The 25,145-nt window shown below is 49.0% G+C and overlaps 1 protein-coding gene across 7 annotated transcripts in view; it reads right to left on the bottom strand.

The window, feature by feature from the left end:
* Positions 1-25,145, bottom strand: part of LRCH3 (leucine rich repeats and calponin homology domain containing 3) — a 104,372-nt gene that overhangs the window by 47,607 nt on the left and 31,620 nt on the right. For all 7 annotated transcript variants that reach the window (XM_063306274.1, XM_063306276.1, XM_063306270.1 and 4 more), the window contains exons 3-8: positions 20,366-20,492; positions 16,823-16,928; positions 16,519-16,655; positions 14,185-14,294; positions 2,860-2,953; positions 1,892-2,012 (exon numbers count right to left, since the gene is read on the bottom strand). In XM_063306274.1, the coding sequence (XP_063162344.1) occupies positions 1,892-2,012; positions 2,860-2,953; positions 14,185-14,294; positions 16,519-16,655; positions 16,823-16,928; positions 20,366-20,492 (695 nt within the window). The remainder of the gene's footprint in view (positions 1-1,891; positions 2,013-2,859; positions 2,954-14,184; positions 14,295-16,518; positions 16,656-16,822; positions 16,929-20,365; positions 20,493-25,145) is intronic.

The following is a 25,145-nucleotide window of genomic DNA, read 5'->3' as shown; positions in this document are numbered from 1 at the left end:
AGCCAATGGGCTCGCCTTCTCTGACAGGAGGCGGAGCTCAGGTGGTAATGCGAGCGATGGGGAGCAGCTGTAAACACTCAGGCTGTAAATTCGCTCGCTCGCCCACCGCTCACCTCCTGCTGTGTGGCCCGGTTCCTAACAGGCCACGGACTGGTACCGGTCTGCGGCCCGGGGGTTGGGGACCCCTGCTTTACAGGACCTCTGAGCTCAGAAAACTCTGCAAGTGACTCTGTAAACTAATGGGAGACTCAGGAATATGAAACCAGCAGGCACGAAGATCCCAGATTGGCCAACCCGAATCACCAAAAGAACTAATGGAAATGGCCTATTGTTTGTAGAATGCTTATTCAAGCATCCAACTTTTATCTGTGCAATCAAGGTCTTTGCAATTCTATTTTCTGCTTTGCTGCTTTCCAACACCTGTGCACTGCTGGAAGATCTGAAGAATCTTCAGATTCTTGGGGACACACTGTCATGGAAAAAATCTAAGAGCTTGCTAAGAGCTGATACTGACTTGATGGCACATAATCACTTTCAAATACGATATATTAAATGGAGGCAAAGAAACATCAAGCAAGGGTTATAAAATATCGTTAAGAGAAGAAGTTGAGGAACATATTCTTAAGCGTATAGAATTAGAAGTCATATCTCAATGGTTCTTGTTTCATTATGAGAACTGGGCATTTTGATTCAGCATTGTTCCTGAAAGCCTACGAGGTTTCCCCATTTTAATGTCATGGTAAAACTTATACGGTAAAAGTACTGTATTTCACCCAACACTTAAAGAGATTGAGGACTCCCATTCTTTTAAGAGTCACCTTTAATTGGATGAGAAACAAACTACATAAAATGGAGAAAGAAGTTTCCTGGTATTGTTAAAAACACATGAAAATGTGCTAAGCAAAGAAGAGGTAAGCAAGTTTCTTTCTACTGGATTGGCCAGGTCCAAAAGCCATAGGGCTTTTTCTCTTCAACAAATTGTTTCCTGTAGGAACCAAGGACTCATGGGAGCCAGACCAGGATTTAGTAGATGCTTTGCTGATTTCAGGGCTGTTCTTTTTAGGGTTTCAGTGGAGTGTTGGAAGCACAGCAGCCGAGAAGTGAGGATGCAACCAGGCTGAAGCCAGCAAGGAGAGCTGCCTGAGGGATCCAATAAAACACAGTTCTATTTCATCTCGTGGTTGACTGGGCCGACGATTATCCCCAGAGCCAAACCACTACATCAAGGAACCCAAAGCAAATAACAAAGCAGCTGAAATCATCCAATTTTTTTCAAGGTATTAGCAGACCATTCGTTTAACAGATTATTTCCCATATATGGGGGTGGCTGAAAAAAGCAGCCCAGTCTGAAGTCTCATGTGCTTTTTTTAATTTTCAAGGCACCCTGAGGCAGGGTAAAATATTTCAAATATTTCAATTATTTATTTATTTTTTACCCTGCCTTTATTATTTTTATAAATAACTCAAGGCAGCAAACATACCTAGTACTCCTTCCTCCTCCTATTTTCCCTTCCTCCTCCTATTTTCCCCACAACAACAACCCTGTGAGGTGGGTTGGGCTGAGAGAGAGGGACAGGCCCAAAGTCACCCAGCCGGCTTTTGTGCCTAAGGCGGGACTAGAACTCTCCTACCACGCCTGATTGGCTCTTGGGCTGAGAGAGGGAGTGACTGGCCCAAGGTCAACCAGCCACACATCTTCATGCCTACGGCAGGACTAGAACTCACAGACACCTTGTTTCTAGCCTGGTGCCTTAACCACTAGGCCATAGTTGTCAGAATTTCTCATCTCAAAAATAGGAGCAGTGGTCTGGTTAAGCGTATATGCAATTCTCAGACACAAATCACCTAAAAACATGCATTTGAAAGGAAGCCAGCAAATGAGAGCTATTACCTCCACCATTTGCGACCAGTGCGTTCCCTCTGTGTTCTTGGTAGTGACTCTCTCTTCTCAGCCTCTGTTCTTTCGTGATCTCTGCTACTCGCAAGGGAAGGTCAGAAAACTCATCTGTAGGCTTCATTAAAAATAAAGCCAGCGGTCAAACCCTTTTGCTTTGATTAAACTTTTGAGACAGAATCTTTACCACTCCAGCACTTTCCTGGAAAAAGCTGCACCCTCAAGTCACTGGAGAGATTTAAAATACACACAGACTAAGCAGTGTGTGCAGGATTCATTGGAGAATTCACATGGGCTTTTCCCCACTAGTCAAACTCAATTCTAGAATTAGAGGTTTTATCTCTTAGCTCTGTTCGGCGAACTTCTTAGGACACATAAAACTGGATGTCAGAAAAGTGGCAGAAGTCCACCTCCAGACTAGGGACAATTGGGACCCACTTCAAAGAACACTGTTCCTTTGGGTGTGATTGAACAGCAACTCAACATGGATCGTGCATTTTGCTCCTATCAACAAGTAGCTCAACTGACTGCTTCCAAATTCACACCATTAGAGTAACAATTTCATTTCGTTCAATTTAAGTTCTATTAGCAGCAAAACCTCTCCTGAAAGGGAATTACTTCAATGAATTACACAAAAACTGTGAAATGGCCCTTATTTTTTTTCCCCTTGTAACTGCCTTTGACAACAGTTTTATTTGAATCAAATATTTTTAGCTCCATGCCTGCTCAACTTATGGTAAGCGGCATAAATGATGTTGCTTATTAATTGCTTCTCAGCCCGAGCCTCACATTCCTTGCAATTTTGGATAGAGAAGTGACATGCTGGCCTTATGCACAAGCAAAATAAGATGCTTCAAGATTACAGGCCTCTGAAATGTGGCTCCTCTACCTACCCCGCCTTTTCCTCCCCACTTCCCTATATACTACAATTATCTGCCAGACAAAAGCAAACCAAGTGCACTTACCTCATTTCCTGACCATCTCTTATCTCCGCTGTCTACGCTGTTGAACCCTGAATCCAATGCTCCATATGGCCGACTAGAATACAGGTCTTCATGACTATCAAAGACAGAAGGAAAGGAGAAATTCTTTGGGAAACATCTGATATTAGACAGAAACACAAAAGGCACGTTCGACCCTTTCAGGGTGCTTTCTATGCCGAACATGATCCTACAAGAGAGGCCTCATTCTTCCAAACGAGGTTTTTTCCCCCCCATTTCGGGTATACAACTATTGCTGCATTTCTATTACCTTGGTCTGCTAAGTGTACAAGTATGGCTGAACTGTGCAAGGTATCAGCCAAGTGGTATCTTCCAGACATTGCCATCATTTCACTATACTTCCCTTTTACCACACCAACTGTCCCCAACTTGGTACCCTCCTACAGTGCTGAATTACCACTCCTAGTTCCCGTTCAGCACAGCCTTGGTCTTAGAAGCTCAAAAACCTGGACTTGGTGATGGATACAAGGCTATGAAAAGCCGCATTACACCTTCTCCCTTCCATCTCAGCCTATCTAAACGGTCGTTAATTAATATTTAAAGAGCACGTACGGCCACCCAACCTGAACACCGGGCACATTCTTTAGGTCGAGGAACAGCAGAGCCTCTGGCGTCAGAGGTCCCCAAAGGTCTGTGAGCTCAAAAGGGCCCAGAGTTGTTCCAAACTCACAGCAGTGTCATTTCAAGGTGAGAACAACCCATTTTAAACTCCAGGTGGTTTGATTTCCGAACATTGTGCACACCTTCGCTTGGCACTTTTGGAGGAATAAAACATTCAACAACAGCATGGCAAGCCTTAAGCCTTTTTTGCAGTGCACAGGCTAGTCAACCAACTTGGGGTATGTTTAAATTGCTGCAGTGCCTGTCAACACAAGCTGTCAAGTGGACTTCAGAAAGCTAGACCAAGTTTGCCCTGAGATATTAAAAAAAAATAGTAGACCAAATAATATCTGGCCATAACACTTTAGTATTATGCATCAATAATTCACAAAAAGCTGCAAACACATCTCAAGTGAGCTCCTGGCATGCCCACTGTGTGGCTGTTATCCATGAAATGGCTACATCCCCAGGCAGAGTCAGGACACAGGGCTGTTAGTACTGAGCAAGAGGAAACAGACCAGCCTCTCCCCCTGTGTGCAGCGACCAGGCAGCTCAATGCTATGACTTTAGAGATCTCTTCTTTGGAAATAGCCTCAGTCAGCACCAGTGTAACAAAGGGCATATCTGACATATCCGACGCACTGCCAGTGGACATTTAACAAAGCATCATCTGTCCCACGGTCCCTGATGCCCTAGGGAAATCCGCAAGCAGACAAGTTGTCTTCACCCAGGCCTTGCTAACAATTCCCTGGCTGGTTGTCCCTTGGTTTAAGAATCACTGGTGTGAGGAATAATATGTGCGATAATGGTAATTTCTACTGCATCGTGTCTCTGAAAATACTGCAGTCTGAAGCAGAGGAGATCTCAGGAAGGGATCTCCTCTTTTGGGGGAGATGGGCGGTAAGTGAATTTGAATAATAAATAAATAAATAAATAAATGGCCTGAAATGCACTGCAAAGATTCATAGTGTGGGCCTCGTGCGCTTCCAAGTAGCTGACACCAAATGTGTGAAAGAGGCAGGCTTCTCTCTGTCTGCATTTCCAAAGTTACACAGTTCCATTCTAACTCTGCTCTTCTGGCGAGGACCACGATGCAGAATGTGCAGCGGCTGTTAATTAGTGGCCTTCCTCATCCAGTGCCACTGGTCATATGCTGCCTCAGCATTCTGAGAGTTGTACTCTGGGAGAGCAGGTAGAGGTGCGACAAGCCAGATCCAGGAGTCCTCAACACTTCACTTCAGGAGGAGGTTATGCCCACAGCTTTGAAGGAGGGTGTGGTGCACTCTCCCCTTAAGAGGCCCTCTCTAGGTCCTGCTATGTCATGCGCTGCCTACCTCTGAATAATACTCAGACACTGGTTCGCGGATCAGGCTCTGGTTTATTTGCAGGGCAGGTACAGCGTTGGTAGAAAAAAGCTGAGAGTGACAGGAGCGCGCCGGTGCGGGGTTTAAATACCCCGCGCCGGTCAGCGCCCCCTCGCTCACGGTCACGTCACCCCCCTTTGTCCAATACGTTGCCCTGCCGGTGGGTGAGGGTTTCCGGGATCGCCCATCATCAGGTTTCCCATTCCTCTGCTGATTGCTTTCAGCTGGGCGATCCCCGTTGTATTGCCGCTGATGGCTTGGGTGGCTCCGTGATCCGTTTAGCTATTGTTTGTTAGCCGTTAGTCGTTGTGGGTTGATGGCTACTTATCTTGTACCCCTTCACCTATTTCCTTGTCATTGTCATGTGTGCCATTGCGCTGATGACTTTAGCTCAACGGCACTCATGACATACTGCCCCCTTTTCGAATAGTGTTCTCCCCCGGTTTTCTGGGTTTTCCCCGTGGAGCTGTCAAAACGCCACATTTTTTTTTTTTTTTTTTTCAAAGTTCCCGCCGGAGTAGTTGTCGCCCCTCCCTTTGCTCCTCCCTCTACCACGTGCCTTCCCAGGGTGTGTCCATGGTACGCATGCTCGGGTCCTGACCTGGCGTGCGCATGCTCCAGCCACACCCTGTTTGTTTGGCTCAGTTCGGCGAGGAGAGAGGCGTGGCTGGTCGGGTGCTTCTCAGCTCCAGGTAGGGCCCTTCTTTTTCTTATTTAAAGTGCGTCGCCTTTGTTGTGTCTCCTGGGCGTTGCCCCCAGGTTGCCCTGTTGACTTGCTTGCCACTCCCCCGCGGCCGGGGGGCGGGGGGAGGGTGCTGGCGAACGTTTGTCACCACCCCGTGGGCCCGGGGCGGGGGGAGTGAGTCCCGGGGGGGGGAAGGTCCACCCAAGTCGCGGGCTTGGGGGGGCCCTTTCCCTTGGGGCACGGGAGGCGGGGGGGGCCTGCGGGGGGGGGTTTGGTTTTGCTGACCTTGGTTGCGGTTTGTCGGGGTATGCCCGGTGAAATGCTCTGGTCAGGTCAGGCGCGTTAACGTTGTGCGCCGCCACCCATTCCGGGTGGGGGAAGTGTTTCCACCTGACCAGATAGTGTAGAGTTCCTTGTTGCTTGCGGGAGTCGAGAATGTCCCTTATCTCGAAGTGGTGTTGCCCGTCGATCATCACCGGTGTGGGCTGTGGCGTGCTTGGGTGCCATCGGGAGGTGGTTGCCGGTTTCAGGAGGCTGGTGTGGAACACCGGGTGAAGTCTCCGGAGGTTGTGTGGCAGGTCCAAGCGTATTGCAACCGGGTTCACTATTTGCGTGACTCGGAACGGCCCGATGTACTTAGGCCCCAGTTTTTTCGAGGGTTGGGTTGACTTTAGGAACTTGGTGGATAGATAGGCCATATCCCCCGCCTGGAACGTCGGTTGTTGGCGCCGGTGCTTGTCGGCCTGCTCTTTGTAGGCAGCCTGTGCATCCTTCAGCGCTGCCGTGATTACTGGCCATGCTTCCGCGATCTTCCGTCCCCAGTCGCTAGCGTCCACCTGGGGTTCCGGGGGTTGAGGTAGCTCCGGTATGGGGACGAAGTCGCGCCCCGAGACTACTTCGAACGGAGTTTTCCCCGTGCTCGTGTGGACGGCGTTGTTGTATGCGACTTCGGCGAACGGGAGCAGTTCAGCCCAGTCGTCTTGGTGGTAGTTAGTATATGATCGTATAAATTGCTCTAAGGTGGCATTAAGAACCTCAGTGGCTCCGTCCGTCTGAGGGTGCCAAGCCGTAGATAGGGCCTGTTGGGTCCCCGTCAGCTTCAGGAAGGCCCGCCAGAATTTGGAGGTGAACTGTGTGCCCCTGTCGGTCACCACACGTGCGGGACATCCGTGTAGCCTGTACACGTGGATGAGGAAGAGTTTGGCTAGCTGTTGTGAGGATGGGACCGACGTGCAGGGGATGAAGTGGGCCTGCTTTGAGAAGTAGTCCTTCACCACCCAAATGGCCGTTTTCTTCTGGCTGGGTGGGAGGTCCACTATAAAATCCATAGAGATTTCCTCCCATGGGCGGGAGGGTTCTGCCACCCGTTGCAATAGCCCCGCGGGTTTGCCTGGTGCCCGTTTGGCCCTAGCGCACGTTGGGCAGGACGCCACGTAGGTTTTTACGTCTCGCCACCAGAATTGGCGCCGTGTTAGGTGTAGGGTCTTGAGGAACCCAAAGTGTCCCGCTTGCTTGGCGTCGTGTGACCTATGCAAGATCGCCTGGCGTTGCGAGTCCGGGACGTAGATTCTGCCTTCCCCCCATGCCAGGTCTTGTGCCATCGTTACCTTGTCGGGGTTTGCCAGGAACCAGGGGTCGGTTTTGAGGGCGGCGGCGAGGTCCGTGTGCATTCCCCCTGGTAGTTGCGGTTGGCTTCTTTCCGTCGCCGGTTGTCCCGCCGTCGGCTGCGCCGTAGAGTCGAGCTGCCTCCGTGCGCCGCTTCGGGTGGTCACGGCCATCCCCAGTTGCGAGGCGGATAGGACCGTCCCAATGGTGTCTGGGGCGGGCTCTTCGTCTTGGGGCAGTCGGGAGAGGGCGTCGGCCAGGAAGTTCTTCTTGCCCGGCATGAACTTCAGCTGGAAATCAAAGCGGCTGAAGAATTGGGCCCATCGGACCTGTTTTGGGCTAAGGCGTCTAGGCGTTCGTAGGGCCTCGAGGTTCCGGTGGTCAGTCCAGACCTCGAATGGTTGGGTGGCTCCCTCGAGTAGGTGTCGCCATGTCTCTAGTGCCGATTTCACCGCGAAGGCTTCTTTCTCCCAGACGTGCCATCGCCTCTCTGTCTCGGAGAACTTCCTTGACAGGTAGGCGCATGGTTTCAGGAGTCCCGTGGGGTCTTTCTGTAGCAGGATGGCTCCCAGGGAGAAGTCTGAGGCGTCGGCTTGGACCACGAACGGCCGTTCTGGGTCCGGGTGCGCGAGGATTGGCTCCGTAGTGAACAGTGCTTTCAGCTTGTCGAATGCGGTCTGGCACGCGGGAGTCCAATTCAGCACTGTGCCTGGGTTCTTGGCGCGTCGGGTGTCCCCCACCCCTTTGGTTTTGAGGAGGTCCGTTAAGGGGAGGGCTATCTCAGCGAACCCCCGGGCGAATGACCTGTAGAAATTCGCGAATCCGAGGAAGCTCTGTAGTTGCCGTCTGTTGCGGGGCCGCTCCCAGTTTAGCACCGCTTCGACTTTTGCGGGGTCCATTTCGATGCCGTCCCCGGAGATTCGGTACCCCAGATAGTCTAGGCGCTCTTTGTGAAACTCGCACTTTGTAGGCTTTGCATAGAGCTGCGCCCTTCTGAGCTTGTCGAGGACTTGCCTGACTAGGGTTACATGTTCCTCGTGCGTTTTTGTGTAAATAAGGACGTCGTCGATGTAGACCAGGACCCCTTTGAACAGATGTTCATGCAGTACCTCATTGATGAGCTGCATGAACACCCCAGGGGCCCCCGCGAGTCCGAAGGGCAGTACCTTGTACTGGAAAGCGCCTAGGGGGCAGTTAAACGCCGTCTTCCATTCGTCCCCCTCCCTGATTCGGATGCGATAGTACGCCTCGCGAAGGTCCAATTTGGAAAAGACTTTGCCCGTGGACAGGTGGGCGAGCATGTCCTTCACCAGGGGTAAGGGGTATTTGTTGGACAGGGAAGCCGCGTTTAGGCCCCGGTAGTCGGTGCAGAGCCGTAGGGTCCCGTCTTTCTTCTCCCGGAATAAGACGGGGGCTCCGACCGGTGAGCATGCTGGCTCTATGAATCCCCTGTCTAGGTTTTTATCGATGAACTCCCAGAGGGTTGCCATCTCCTTCGGGGTCATCGAATAGATCTTTGGTCTAGGTAAGGGGACGTCGGGCAGTAGGTCGATCCGGCAATCCGTCTTGCGGTGGGGGGGTAGTTGGTCAGCTTCTGCCTCTCCGAAGACCTCGGAGAAGTCGGCGTATTGTTCTGGTAGGTCTGCTGTGGTAGCGGCGTTGTCTTGTGTGGTCGCCTCCGCTCGTCCTACCGTGGGGTTGCTTCTGCCCGCTGGAACTGGTGCTCGATACTCGCCGTCGCCGAATGTGAAGGTGCGGGTCTCCCAGTTGATCCGCGGGTTGTTTGTCGCGAGCCATGGCATCCCCAGGACTGCAATGGGCCGTCCGATGTGCGTGACTACGAACGATGTGCGCTCGGTGTGAGTGCCCATTTGCAGGGTGACCGGCTCGGTTTGTAGCGTGGCTGGTTTCCCTCCCGCTGTAGAGCCGTCCAGCTGGTGGAATGCCAGCGGCGTGGGGAGGGGGAAGCAGCGGAGGTCGAGTTTGGCGACTAGGTCGGGGTGGATGAGGTTTTTTGAGCACCCAGAGTCCACTAGTGCCGCGGCCGTGGTGGCTCCGTTGCCGGCAGAGAGTTGAATTGCTGCCAATATTACGGGGCTTTCGTCGTTTCGTTGAGGTGGTCCGCGTTGCTGTCCCACCGCCTGCCTCGCCACGCGTCTCAGGGCAAGCGGGGAGCATTTCCCGCCGGCTGGTCGGGGTCTGTATTGTCCTCTTCCCCCCAGTAAGCATCCCAGCCCTCTTCTGGTGTCGCTGTGGCCACGGTCATTCGGCGGTGAGGGGGCGGCCCCGGGTTGGGTGGTTTGGGGCTAATTTTCGGAGTGGGTTTGGGCGCGCTGGTCGGCGGTCGGTTGGCGAAGCAATCCGCCGTCTTGTGCCCTAATTTGCCACACCTCCCGCAGGGCTCCCGGTTGAACTTCTTTTTTGGGTATATGGGGCCGGCCATCCCCCCGTGTGGTGCGGGTACCTTTTTCCCGGCATAGTTTGTGTCTTCCGTGGTTGTCATGAGGAAGGTGCGGTGCGCATGTTCGGCTTTCCCCGCGAGGTGGATCCACCCGTGTAACGTTTCTGGGTCGTCGCGGTAGAGGGCCCATTGGAGGACGTCGCGGTTGAGCCCCCTTTTGAACATTTCCAGCAGGGTGGTCTCGGACCAGTCGCTGACCTTCCCCGCGAGGGCTTTGAACTCCAGGGCGTAGTCAGGGACCGTCCGTGTGCCCTGTTTAAGTCTTTGGAGTGCGCTTTTCGCCCTTACTTTGGCTAGGGGGTCTTCGAAGTAGTTTTTCATCTCATTGATGAAAGCAGGGAAGGTGGCGAGGGCGGGGGAGCTGGACTCGTACAGTTGGACGTACCAGTCCGCCGCCCTGTCTTGGAGTTTGATCGCCACGGCGGCGATCTTGTCGGCCTCGGAGTCATAGGAGTGTCCGTGCCTCCCCATGAACTCCCTAGCGTTGGTCACGAAAAACGAGAGTTTTGTGGGGGTCCCATCGAAGAAGATGGGGAAGTCCTTTGGGGCCCGGGCGTTTTGTGCGGCCCCGCCTCTCGCTTCCCGGGGTGTGGTGTCGGCCGCCTGTGCCGTCTGCTGACCCTCCGCTGGCCCGTGTGGGTTCGGTGCTTCGCTCGGGGTGTGGGCTTGTGCGGGGACGTCGTTGGGTGGCGCAGGGGGCATAAGCGCCTGGAGCATGGTCCGGAGTTCCGTCAGTTGAGCCCGCATGGCCGCGAGTTCCGCTCGTGCCTCCTCGTCCACAGCCCGCGCCGCCGCTGGGGCCGGTTCCGTTGGCGCGTCCTCGGGGGTGGGTTGCCGGCGGGGTTCATCGTCCCTCTGCCGCGGGTCCGCTTCCTCCGCCGTCTGATGGGTGTCTCCGTCGTCCTCCTCCGTGTTGACCGCCGTGGGGCTGTCGCTCCACGCCCGTTGCTGGGGTGCGATGTGGGGCGCGGGGTCCTCCGCTGGTTTCGGAAGTCGTGCTGCTCCCTCCCGCAGTCGGGTTGCCTCCGTCGCCATCTCCCCTTGGGGTTGGAGCTGAGGCTCGGGTCGGGTGGGGTGGGCGTCCATGGCTCCGGGAGTCCGCGGTGCCTCTGGCCTTGGTCGGTCCTCCTCTGTCTCTTGCCGCGCGGCTCGCCCTCCTTGCCCGCGCTGCTCCGGCCTCATCTTGCTGGTCTTCTCGCCGTCTACTCCTCCCGCGGCTCGTTGTCGTCCGGTGGGGCTCGGCGAGGCTGAGTTTATGACTCTCAGCTTTATGTCATGCGCTGCCTACCTCTGAATAATACTCAGACACTGGTTTGCGGATCAGGCTCTGGTTTATTTGCAGGGCAGGTACAGCGCTGGTAGAAAAAAGCTGAGAGTGACAGGAGCGCGCCGGTGCGGGGTTTAAATACCCCGCGCCGGTCAGCGCCCCCTCGCTCACGGTCACGTCACCCCCCTTTGTCCAATACGTTGCCCTGCCGGTGGGTGAGGGTTTCCGGGATCGCCCATCATCAGGTTTCCCATTCCTCTGCTGATTGCTTTCAGCTGGGCGATCCCCGTTGTATTGCCGCTGATGGCTTGGGTGGCTCCGTGATCCGTTTAGCTATTGTTTGTTAGCCGTTAGTCGTTGTGGGTTGATGGCTACTTATCTTGTACCCCTTCACCTATTTCCTTGTCATTGTCATGTGTGCCATTGCGCTGATGACTTTAGCTCAACGGCACTCATGACATGCTGCCCCTGATTGATTGATTGATTTAATTTGTCCCCGCCCATCTCCTCCCAGCGAGGGACTCTGGGTGGTTTACAATAATTGATTAAAACAACCACCGTACAATAAAAATAAAATATACAAATATAAAATTACTCTAATAAATAAATATAAATAAGAGTAAAAAAGTAAAAAAGCCCAAGTGTCAGGAGAATCTAAAACAGGCCAAGTGTGGGAGGGGTGGTCTATAGCAGCCATCCCCACGTAGATCATCCATCACCTGGTCTTGCCTTTTTAGGGAGGGCTATTGTGCACCTCTTGGGATGGTTGCAAAGCACCCTGGAGGACACAGATTACCTGGACTGCTTTCAGTCCAGTTTCAGACCCAGGCCTGGGACTGATACCCTGTTGGCTGCTCTAGTTCACGATCTCTACTGGGACCTGTGTGGGGTACCATCTCACTTGGAACCTTTGGGCCTCTCAGTGGCCTTCCATAACCTCAACCACAGTGCTCTTCTGAACACCCTGCAGGGGCCAGAGACCAGAGGCACCGTTTCACAGAGGTTCTGTTCCCTGGGGGGCTGGGGAGGGATGCTCCTGTGTGGGCTGTCACGGGGGTCCCTCAACATTTCCATGAAGCTTCTGGGAGAGGGTCTCTGGCGTTTGGGGTGAGGTATTATCAGTCTGCTGTTGATGCTCAATTACCCATTGCCACTGAAGACATCCTGGAAGTCTTGTCTCCGTGCCTGGAGGCTGTAAGGGGACCAGGCAGCAGGAAACAGGCTGAGGCCGCACCCTGCCAAGACCGTCACTGTTTCTACGTTTGGGCTAAAGTCATACTATTTTCAAGAGGCTCCTTTACACTTTACCACTCTTGGAAAATTGCCAATATTTAGAGAGCCAGTTTGGTCCAGTGGTCAAGGCTCTGGGCTAGAAACCAGGAGGCTGTGAGTTCTAGTCACGCCTGGGGCACGAAAGTCGGCTGGGTGGCCTTGGGTCAGTCCCTCTCTCTCAGCCCAACCCACCTCACAGGGTTGTTGTTGTGGGGAAAATAGGAGGAGGAAGGAGCATTAGGTATGTTCGCCACCTTGAGTTATTTGTAAAAATAATAAAGGAGGGATTAAAATTTAAAAAATAAATAAATAAAAATATCAGCGTCAAGCAAGCCAGGCCTTTCAAAGATCTAGAAACAGTATTTCAAGCCTTAATACAATGATTTGAACAAATGGGATCTATATTCTTGCAAGCCTGAAGTGTGACAAACACCACCCATCGACTGGCAACTCACAGCAGTAACGGGCACAAAATGGCCACAGTTAAAATCTTCAGAGCTACTTAGCAAGTCATCTGCTGCATGGACCAGCTGAGTTTAAACTTCTAAGAGCCCTTCTCTGTGTGACCAGGTGTGTAGCCAATTCTTTATTAAGACTAAAATTAGATATACAGGTTGTTTATTCGTTCAGTCGCTTCCGACTCTTCGTGACTTCATGGACCAGCCCACGCCAGAGCTTCCTGTCGGTCGTCAACACCCCCAGCTCCCCCAGGGACGAGTCCGTCACCTCTAGAATATCATCCATCCACCTTGCCCTTGGTCGGCCCCTCTTCCTTTTGCCCTCCACTCTCCCCAGCATCAGCACCTTCTCCAGGGTGTCCTGTCTTCTCATGATGTGGCCAAAGTATTTCAGTTTTGCCTTTAATATCATTCCCTCAAGGTAGTCCTCACTTAACAACCGCAATTAAGACCTGAATTTTGGTTGCTAAGTGAAGTGGTCATTAAGTGAATCCAACCCTTCACAATCTTTTTGCAGCAGTCATTAAGCGAACCACCGCAGCTGTTAAACAAGCCACGTAGTCATTAAGCAAATCATGCGGGTCCCCATTGATTTTGTTTGCTGGAAGCCGGCCGGAAAGGTAGAAAATGGTGACCATGGGATGTAGCAGCAGTCATAAATGCGAACCGGTTGCCAAGTGCCCCAATCGTGATCATGTGAGCGTGGGGACACTGTGACAGTTGTAAGCGTGAGCACTGTCGTAAGTCTGAACCATCACTAAATGAATGGTCATTAAGTGAGGACTGCCTGTAACTTCATTAGAGGCCCAAATTCGATTCTGCCATCTGAGATACCGGTTCAAACTAGCCTTCTCTGAAAGGCCCTTGGTTGCCCTATGCTGTGACTTAGGGAGGGAGGAGCACAGGAACTACAGGCGAGGAGGGAGGGAGGGAGGTAGACAACCATCTCAAGAAAAGATGTGGCAGCATTACGTTCTCTCTGCTGCTGACAGGCACACACACAGTAGCAACCTAAGACTAAAAAATTCCAAGCTCCAGAAAACACACCTGCTGGCCTCACCCTGAAATCTTCTGTTACTCAAGTTCCCCTTTTCAGCCCCCCAGAAAAAACCCGCAAGAGTGTCTGTGCTTTGGTTGGGGGCTGACACGGTTCTCCTTCACAGACTTCAATGCCCCATCCGAAGTCGCTGCCCTTTAGCAGGACTTGGCAGGATCGCTGCGTCGGTGCTGCTTCTCTTTTCTCGCCTCCCCTAGTTGCCTCGCGTGCATCCGGCCAACACAAGCGGCCCTCCCAGCACCCGTCATCTCAATCCAGCAACTCGCGACGTGACTGCCCAAGAGATGCCGTTGCTGGGCCGAGCCAAAACAGGGCTTGCCACGAACAACACAGCTGGATGCCGGGGGCAGAAGCCAGCATTTACACCTGTGATCCGGCCAGAAGAACGACGCGGTTCCACACAAAAGGTTAAGAACCCAGAGCAACGCTGTCTAGCAAACCCGCCCCAAATAGCACAAATGCCTCAACAGAGAATCAGGGCTAAAAGTTCGATGTGAATTTGGAACGTGGGGATGCTCACCAGGACCCAAACCCCATTGGTCGCCTATCGTAATCTGGAAGGTCCGGCACTACTTTGCACGCTTCCATGTTCAGGTACTTAAATATGTGTACTTTTCCTTTTATACATATCTGAAAGAAAAAAGAGCAAAGCATTTTGAAAGCAAGGCAGTGTATATTAAACCTAAACCTATTTTTATGAAGTTAGGCAAAGCCAATATCCAACTCCCTCCTTCCCCAGAGTGACTAAAAAATATCAGGCCCACAGATTCAGGGGGACTCAGATATAAAACCACCGCTGAAAATCTAAATCCTGGTTTTAACAACAAAGTTTGTAGTGTTTCAGAAGATTACAGCACCATGCTCTGGCATGGTTCTTAAGGGAAGAAATTTGATCCAGTTTAATATAGGACGGGAGGCGGTTAAAACCATCTTTACCCGGAGAACCTTTCCTAAATAAAAGGGCATGGTTCAACGCAATCCTAGTACTAAAGCCTGCTGCATTTACTGTGAGAGCTAACAAAAGCAGAACAAAACTGTGAAAGAGGTTAGAAGATATTCTTCCTTTTCTGTACAAAGCATGGGATTTTCCTGGTGGAGAGATGGTACTTCCCTCCCGGGATTCAAAACTCACAGTTTTAGGTCATCTCTATGCTATACAGTAATTATTGTGGTCATACAATTTTAAGAGTGTTGCATTTATTCACTGAGACATTATTCTGTTCCTTAATGTTACTGTAAACCAGGGTTTCTCAGCCATGGCAACTTGAAGTCCACATATCTTCAAGTTGCCACGGTTGAGAAACACTGCTGTAAACTGCCACAAACTGTGGAAAGTATTTCTTAAATAAATTACAGTCACAATTGCTCAGCTGGGCCCAGAATCAGGCCACGGGGCAGCAGACCATGACCCACCCTTGAACTGGACCTTGCCTCCGGCTCCAGGAGAACCGTGGCTCCAGGACACTGAGTGGACCAGCCAACGCGCTCTGGCCGGCACTATCCACAGGGGCCCTCATTGTCCTCTGACTATCGGAGGGTCCGTCTGACGCTGACTGCAAGGGCCAGGACTTGGGCAGCAGCAGCCCAGCCCTGCAAAGGAGAGATGACTCCCTTCTTTTCTCTTTTCAAGCCAGAACCGCTATCTCTGGTTTTCCTTAGCAAAGTGGTACCTGTGCAAATGGTGGTTCCTTTCAGCATGTGTGTGTGTGTGTGTGTGTGTGTGTGAGAGAGAGGGGGGGGGGCTACATCTGGTACCTTCCTCTCCCTCCCTGCTGTGGAAGCCTCCAAAATTCTGGATTTCTTTGTGATGACCTCTTCTTCCCCTTCTGCCTCCTTCTCCAGCTTCATCTTTCTCTCACTGAACTGAATGTGCTACATTCTCCAGTTTGCCTCCAACAGCATTAGCTTCAAACACCCTTTGTGCTACATTCCCCATAAACTGCCAACTGCTTATCTGATTCCCCCGTATGCCATTAGTCTCACGTGTGATTTAATAATTTTTTTAAATTGGTTATTCAGCTGACTCTTCTGGGCCACGCTGCATGATACTTGAGGGCTTCTGACTGATTAAGTGGAGGTTAACAATCTGCAGCCTGCAAGAGCCGTTTTGGGATTTACAGAATTGGGTTGGCACATATAGAGTTGCTGGGGGTGGCTCCATGCCTCATAAGCATGCTACTGTATTCTAGTTAAGCAAAATTTCTGAATAGAGCCATTATACACTTGCACAGAGAGCATCAATTACCACAACTCATAGCAACAGCAAAACAACAGAACGTACAGCCATTTTTAGCCTCTTGGTTCTGAGATTTAAACAGCAGGGTGAATTTCCATAGATCTTCCCCTGTCCAGAGTGAGTTCTATCTTAAGCATCTAATGAACGAAGAATACATCTAATGCCACACTTTAACAATAATGTTACAGCGCAAAAACCCCAGAAGGTTTGCATTAAAGCTAAAAGCAAGGCTTTCTCCAGTGAAATAACGTGATTGGTTTAGAGCAGCCTTTTGACCCTGGAGGAACCCTTGAAATGTTTTTCAGGCATTGGGGAACCCCTGCCCATTCAGGCTCAAATACAGGCTGGAAGTTACAGAATTATATTCGTTTCATGGATAGGCCTGTATAGATGCATGAACAGTGTTCTTCGACTGAAAATAAAGAATGAAACTTACTTCTTTAATGTGAAGTTGCCCAAATTTGAAATAATTTTTAAAATAAATCGTGATCTCCCAGGGAACCCCTAGGGACCTCTCACGGAACCCGAGGGTGCCACAGAACCCTGGTCGAGAAACTGTGATTTAGAGAAACCGCATTTCAGTCAAAATGTAGATTTTGATGCTTCATTGTACATTACCTGGGCAGGGGGAGACTGCAAGGGGTTGTTATCTAAGGTGATTGTCTGTAAGTGCCTGAGGTTCCGGTAACAAACTGGGATTGTTGTGATTTTATTGCAGGAGAAATCTAACCGAATCAAAGGTAGCTCAGCAAGCTCTGCAGGTGTACACACATACACAGACAACACAATAAAAAATGTTATAGGTCAGCTAGTTATGGAAGAAATAAGGCATTCACATCTAAAAACAAGCACATTTTAACAAATATTCAGCAAAAGAGCAGAGACACAAAACTTTCTTGCCTGTGTGTGCATGTGTTTTTACCTTCAGGTAAATGTACCAAGTGATTCCTCCTGATGTTGAGATCCCGCAAGGAACTTAGATTGCCAATCTGGGGCGGAACTGTTTGTATTTCATTGCAGCTTACATCCTGGAAAACAGAGGTGCAGTCAATTCAATAATGTTCACCTTTTTTCTCATGGTGGGAAACAGCCCTTCAGAGGCTCAGAGTTTTCTCTGTAAAAAGAAAGTCACAAGCTTTAAATCTATCTCATCACCTTTTGGATATAGTTCTTGGGGACAAATCCCAGCCTAACCCAGTTCTACAATCTTTAAGATTCCCATTTCCTATTCTTTAACTGAGTTAGAGGCAGAAGATCTACATGACCCAGGATCGGGATATCCTGACATCACCTTCTTCAAGTCTGCAGTGAACTTACTAGAAGCTTGAGGTAATGTCAGATGCTGGACTTTGTTCCCGACCTCTCTCAGCGATGGCCTCCCATCTCCGGAACACTGTATCACCAGATATTTGGACCAACCCCTCCGTACTATATATTTGGCTCTTCAGAAAGATATTTGGGAAGATTTGAAGATTCAGCTGCCTGAAGTCAAATGTCCCCAAATTCCTTTCTGAAGGGTCAGTTACATACATAGCAGGGCCCTGATACACACAATTCAGCTGCTTGAATGGTATTCATCAGGGCCTTGCTATGTATGTTACTGACCCTTTATATTTTAAGTTTATGTTGTAAGCCACTCCGTCTTTAGGAATGGAGCAGCCTATTAACCATGGAAATAAAATAATGTAACATAAAATAACATACATGAAGGTTTGTGTGCAATGGAACTGCCTAAATCTAGATTTATTAGGAGAACACACACAGCAGCAATACATATCCATACAGGACTCAATACCAGAAGAATTGATTGTGGCATAGAAAACCTACTGATCGTATTCACACAACATAGTTTAGCTTGTTATTAAATTAAATATTTTCTGGATTTGCATAATGTAGTCTGGGGATAGCACAGATGAAGGGATGGAGAAGATGGATTAGGCCCCTAGTTTTTCTTGGTTTCCTTGTTTTGACCGCTTTTGATTTTACGTTTGTGATGAGCCACCCAGGGTTGTGTTTTGCAAGATGGGCGGCCGTATAAACAAACAAACAAAGGAAGAAAGAACATTCACCCGACCAAACAGCCTGGGTTATACAACATGCTATGCCTCCCCGCAATCCCCAGATTAACAATTAGCACGCCATGTTACGCTGCCTCATTGTGGTGGGGGCACATTCCTGGGAGGGATGAACGAAAAGTGCTGGGAGTGCACGCCAAGAGCATATATCCCCAGCCGGGTCACCCGAAGCGTGAAGATCATCCCGGCCGAAGCAGGCAGGCACCTACACTGGGCGACGGCGATACAAGACGATGCTGGAGGTGGAACTTTAGCAACAGCGGCAAAGGCACCATTTCATACTGCGCAGGAAAAGGCAACTATAAACCACTCCCCTACTTTACAAGAAAACCACACGGACAGACAACATGCCGTGATTAACAGTACAGGGCTGGGTGGCGGGCACCTCAGGTCAGATGGCACTCAACATGCTACTGAGTCACAGCTGAGGGTCTTTTGGAGCACTGCTAATGTTTCTGATGTGGCTGGATTTGTGATGCCTGGTTGCTGATGCTGCCACGCGGGAAAAGAAAGCGTAGCTTACATTTACAAAGCGGTAAAGACAAAACACAGGAACCTGGGATGTAAGAACGGTCAACAAGGGAAAGCTTGACATGGAAAAAGATGGAATGAACAGACCACACATTGGCATCTTAGGCATCAGTGAACTGAGATGGACTAGGGTTGGACGCTTTCAGCCTGAAGATCAAATTCTTTACTGCTCAGGGCACGAGAAACAAATGAAATTGCTCTCGCAGCCAGGAAGGATACAGCAAGGACAGTTCTTGGTACAATTCAGTCAACAACCAAATTTTGGCAATCAGACTTTATGGACAGCCTTTTAATAGGACGATCCTCCAACTCTAGGCTTCGACCACTGATGCAGAAAAAGAGGAGGTTGACAAGTGTTATGGTCAACTCCAGTCTGAAATCATGCGGACATAAGTAGTGCCCTGGTGGATCAGAGCCCTGGCCTATCAAGCCCAGCAGTCTGTTCTCACCGGGGCCAACCAACTGCACAGGGAAGCCCACCAGTCTCTCAGCGGGTGGCCTTCGGAGGCAGTCACGCTGCCATCGAGACAAACGATAGAATGTGGAAGCAGGATGTGCTGCTTGTGGTTGGAGACTGGAATACCAAAGCTGGAAATATCAAGAGGAAAATGTGGCTGGACTGCATGGCTCAGGAAACAGAAATAAAGCAAGACCAAGACCGATCAGTACCTGAGAGCAGACACCCCAAGCCCCACCCCGCTGGCACCACACCCACCCCTCAGACCCTCACCCACCCAGCCCGCTAGCCTGTTTGTGAGCTGCCTAGGACCTGCAACTTCCTGTCAGCCTCCCCAACCAAGTGACCTTGGTTGTTGGAAGCCGGCAGAAAGTTGCAAGAAGGTACATGGTTAACAACCTACGAACCTCGCTTAACGACAGCAATGGGGACTGCCAGGATTGCCATCGCTAAGCAATGCAGTCAAGTGATGTCACACTTTACAATCTTATCAGTTAGCGACGGAAAATCCAGTCCCGATTACCAGCATTACCCAAGGACTACCTTTAAGTATGATTAAAACTGACCTGCAGTTCTCTTTCACGGATCAACATCTCACTGTTTAAACAAGCTCAATGCTTATTTTAGCAACTTATTGTAAAACTAATTAAAAAACAAGAATTTGGCACATATCCTACTCGTTATTAAGTAGCTCAGAGATGCAGCACATTTATTTTATTTATTTTCTATTCTGCCTTTATTATTTTTATCAATAACTCAAGGCAACGAACATACCTAATACTCCTTCCTCCTCCTGTTTTCCCCACAACAACAACCCTGTGAGGTGAGTTGGGCTGAGCAAGAGTGACCGGCCCAAGGTCACCCAGCCGGCTTGCATGCCTAAGGCGGGACTAGAACTCACCGTCTCCTGGTTTCTAGCCTGGTGCCTTCACCACTAGAATCAGGGTACATTAATGGCAGTAAACAACAGTTCTGGGATGCAGAGTGGGTAACCTAAATGAACATCAGGATATCTATAGAGCAGGGTTTCTCAATCTTGGCCAATTTAAAATGTGTGGACTTCAACTCCCAGAATTCCCTAGCCAGCCATGCTGGCTGGGGAATTCTGGGAGTTGAAGTCCACACATTCTGGGAGTTGAAGTCCACACATCTTAAAGTGGCCAAGGTTGAAAAACCCTGCTATAAATAGAAATACTTAATCTAATTGCTCCAACATATGAAATACTGCTAATTCATGACGAACTCTGTCCATTATTGGTAAATCATTAAAATATTAAGGATCTTTATTTACCATTAACTCAATTTTTTGTGAAAAAAATAATTCACCTATAAAATCTAAATCCCTAAAGCAGCACATAATAAAGAATCAAATGCTGAATTAGTAAAAGACTGTGGCACTTACCAGCTCCATCAGATGTCTGAGCTGTCCAATTTCTTCTGGGAGGGAGACCAGTTTATTATTGCTTGCTATCAAAACTTTTAAGGGTAAGCTGCACAAGTGGGCCGGCAACGTTGAGAGCTGATTACGACTTTTCAGGAGTGGAGAAAAAGGAAATAAGATGTCAGAAGAGGACATGCATATTCACCACTTCAGAATACAAAGCCCCCAGCTCATTTTGGGCACATGAATTCAACAAGTGAATCACCTTTTTTTTCTAAAGGAAGAGTAGCAACTATTTATTTTTGTCCAGTTTAATTGAATTCCTGAACTCACGGGCAGTTATTTATTTTATTTATGTGGTTTAAAAAAGAAACAAGGGTAATACTGTAAACATTCTCCTTGTCTCCTCAAAATTATGATTCACAGGACTGCAGAGGCCATGCCATCTACAATTTGTTTGGGGGTTTTTTACACTTCAGAAACTCAGAGAGAGTTGCTTGCTTTATCTCCCAAAAGAGATGTCATTCCAAGTAAAGGTCCATCCATCAGTAACTTTGTAGGAACCTCACAAACTTACAAAACTTGGCAATAAAGCAAAGCGACCCACACAATCAATACCAAAACCACGCCCATGGACCCCCAGCTCTCCCTTTTTGATGTACACAGAGTCCAAAGATTACAGATCTCCAATTCCACACAACTTAGGTAAAAACAGATGGCCCCAAGCTTCTGTCAGTGGATTAAGAGACAGATTAGGTCAATGATCTATCCAATCCAGTGTTTCTGTCTCATTCGGGGCCAACCTTGTGCATTCAGGAAGTCATTAGCATGGAGAGGGAGACAATCATCCTGTTCCGCTGTCATCGCCAGGCACATGGTAAAGGAGGTCATAAGCAGCCACAGCAAGATTCCTAGCTCAACCCACCATGAATTTATTCAATTTTTTTTTTCACAGCTACCACCACACCTGATGGCAGCAGATTCCAGTCTGACCTTCTGTCCTTTCTTTGGTTAGTCCCGAATCTTCTTGCATTTAGTTTCAATAGATAATCAGAGTCCTATTCAGATGATGCGCCTGCCTGAAGAGTGCTCCATGCAAGCATTGGGAAGCAGCCCCCCCCCCGTGCAAAGTCACACGGTAGAGCACTGTTGGTCTTCCTCAAGGTCAGCTTGGCTGTGTGCGGGAGAGAAGCCTTCGCAGAGGGAGCGCTGCACACAAAGGCTTGGGAGTGACCTGGAACCCGAGGATGCACCACTTGAATGGAATTCCTGGTTCCAACTGTGACCCAGGATCTCCTCTCTGTCCACAATTTTTGTACCACGAATCAGCCCCATTTTTGCTGACTAGCTTTTGACGAGAAATCAGGGAATTCAAAATTCAAGAATCTCAAACAGTGTTTCTCAACCTTGGCAACTTTAAAATGTGTGGGGACTTCAACTCCCAGAATTGCCGGCTGAGGAATCCTGGGAGTTGAAGTCCACACATTTTAAAAGTTGCCAAGGTTGAGAAACACCGACCTAAAGTCTGCATACTTTGAGTTTGCAGCAGCTGGGGCAAAACTGCCCCAGAGGAACAGCTGTTACACTTTTTTTCCCCCTATCCGTTGATAAAAAGATAGGTATGCCATGTTTTATTAACCATTAAGACAATGATTCTTTAACCCTGAAAGTGATCTGTGAGTACAACCTTGTTGAAATGTACATCAGTAAAAATTGGCTAGGGATTTGCTTCATCTTTATTCTTTTACTTCTAGTCCTTTGTGGATTAGTTCCACAAGTTTGCATGGATCACCTAAATACTCAGCCTGCAAACCTAACTCTGTGTCTGTCCTTGAGTGACCAGGTGAGCAATCGCTGAGCCATAACCTGTTTGTATCCTCAAGCTCCTCTTTGTAGCCCCTGCCCCAGGACAAGGTTGTTGAAACCTCCCGATTAAGGAAGTAAGGTTTTAAATTTTAAAAAAAATCTAGTGAAAGGGGTATTTTAGGCATCTAACAAGATAATCACAATTATTTCACTAAAACCCAGAAAAACTTTAAAACAAAAACAAACCCTGGTAGCTAAAAATTCCAGGTCCGCCCCGCCGAGTTTCCCGTAGCCCTGTGGCTTCCAATTGCAAAAGGATTTCCTACTTGTTTTATAAAGAGGAAACTCATGCAGCTGAAAGCTGGCAGCTGAGCACTTGCCGAAAAATTTCTATATACTTTTTCATCTAAATGTAACTACCATGATCTGTACCTTCTATGCTTTATTTTCTTCTGAGCTCTCCTTTTACTATCCTTACCTGTAAATAAAATATATTTATTCCTGTTGCAGGATATGACACTCAAGGCTCAAAATGCAGTGGCCCACTGATTAGCCACCAAGATACTATATATATGGAGAAGCACCAAGGCCTGAAGGAGGAACTAGAGAGGATGCGGAAAGTGAAGGCCAAAGTGGTCCCAGTGGTGGTAGGGGCACTCGGGGCTGTGACCCCCAAGCTGGGAGAGGGGCTCCCACAGATCCCAGGAGCAGCCTCAGAGCTCTCCGCCCAGAAGGGTGCAGTGCCAGGAGCAGCTGAGATCCTGCGCAGAACCCTCAAACTGCCAGGCCTTTGGTAGGGGACCAGAAGTTGAGGAAGGCACACACCACCCATGGGGCGAGAAGGGATAGATAGATAGATAGATAGATAGATAGATAGATAGATAGATAGATAGATATCCGTTCAATCGTGTCCAATTCTCGGAGACTGCTGGACAAGTCCCTGCAGTTTTCTTGGCAAGATTTCAGAAGTGGTTTGCCATTGCCTCCTTCCTAGGGCTGAGAGAGTGACTGGCCCAAAGTCACCCAGCTGGCTTTGTGCCTCAGGTGGGACTAGAACTCACAGTCTCCCGGTTTCTAGCCCGGTGCCATCACCACTAGACCAAACTGGCTCTCTTTGAGCCCTGCGCTGGCGTCCATAGGCTTCTGGGTACAATGCAACGTGATGGCTTCGAACTGTACAGCCTTATATGGCCTGCTACCCAGATATCCCCAGGACCAGACTGTCCAACCAGAATCAAACTCTCTTTTGTTGGCTGGGGGGAATGTTTGGTTGGGGGGACTGTTATTTAGTGATACATTATTTAAATTTGCCATGGATGTTTTATATAACGTCTATTTGTCCTAGCAGATTATGGTGGGTAATAAACTGGATAAATGAATATAAAAATAAAGGAATGTGACAAAGCGGGCTATTGATCCACAAACATTTTGTGTGTCATTCATTTGCTAGCTTTTATGCAATGCAAAATGGAGGCTGAAGACAACAGGGCAGCCTTAGCATCAGGCGTTCAAGAGCCCCTCCTTCTACAGTGCGCTCCCACGTCTCAGGAAATGCCAGGATCTGTTTTTGCAGCCAGGGGAAATGCAGAAGGATAACCCAGCTGGTTCCTTTGGAAAAGCCAAACGCCCAATCACAGAGCTTGAAATTCAGAGCTTTTTTTAGTGGATCACTAAAGGACGGCTCCTTGAGGAACATTCGGAATGGAAATGCGCCAGCAGCAACTGGAGCACACCATGCCATTGGATCCTTTCAGTGTGAAATGTATTGTTTTTAATAAAAGGAATCGTTATTAAGATTAATCTTTAGGTTAAGATTCCTTAACCTTCCATGTTTATCCAAGGTCAACTAGCAGTACAAAACAAACATTTTGAAGTGAACAACAATCGGAAGTCATCCTCTGACTCACATCCTTTTTCTTTTTTTTTAAGAGGAAACTTGCCGTAAAAGACAAAGGAAGTAAGGCACAAATAAATTGCCAGAGGATCGAGTTAAGCCAAACTCTGATTCCTTATTCTGTCACTAGCTGAGCTATACAGGACACCTAACATAGGGTATCAAAAAGCACATGTGCTATAAGATATAATACCCGGCAATCAAGTCAGCAGGGATCCCAAATGTTCACTGGAGGATAATGAGGTATGAAAACTTAAGTGCAAAACCAGAATTGCTTATCTACACCCCTCGCAAGAGCTTACAATTTAAAGCTTCAGAAAACAGGGCGTTAAATCCACAAAAAGGAAAAGTTTAAAAGTTGAGAGCATTCCTAACATGACCACATGAAAACAACAAAACGAAGCGAAACTCTTAACCGCCTGCCTACAGCTAAATGAAGAACAGGTCTAACATGCTCTCCACAGCTGGGGAATCATCAGAAGAAAGTGCATCCTGCACAGCCACCACTAAGCTCCACTTGGAAGCGGGAATCTGCCCAGCAGGAGAAGTATGTTTTGCTTCAGGTAGGGCACCAAACAGACCCACTCAGGCCAGCTGGACAAGTTGGGCCAGCCACATTCCACCAAGAGAACACTCAAATCACACACATTTTGTTTCACACTCAGAATGCTTGAAACGGCCCACGTCGTATTTCGAATGTCCTGTTTTAAGAGTGCTTTGCACAACTAGAACATCTGAAATGCCACTGCTCAAAACAGGCAAGTTTTGTTCTGGGACAAAGCACAAGAAAGCAGCATGTTTTGTTCCAACCTCAAAGCTAACTTGTGGAACACGTGAGTTTTATTTCACACCCAGGTCACTTAAAATGGCTTTTTTGAACATGAAACAGTTGGTGCTGTTTTGCACAGGACCCTACACAGAAAGGCTTTCAAAACAGGTATTTCACTTCAGGCATATTTGTTAAAATGAAGAGGCAATGTTTCAGATATCCTAGCCCAAACTGTTCAGGATTTGAGCAGTAAGGGCAGCACCTTGAATTATGACCACAAAACCAACTCGAAACAGCTTAGTTAATACAGAAGTGCTATCGTGAGTGTGAAG

Source organism: Candoia aspera, chromosome 6 (genome assembly GCF_035149785.1).
Source record: "Candoia aspera isolate rCanAsp1 chromosome 6, rCanAsp1.hap2, whole genome shotgun sequence".
Lineage (NCBI taxonomy): Eukaryota > Metazoa > Chordata > Lepidosauria > Squamata > Boidae > Candoia > Candoia aspera.
This window is presented reverse-complemented; position numbering and strand designations above follow the sequence as displayed.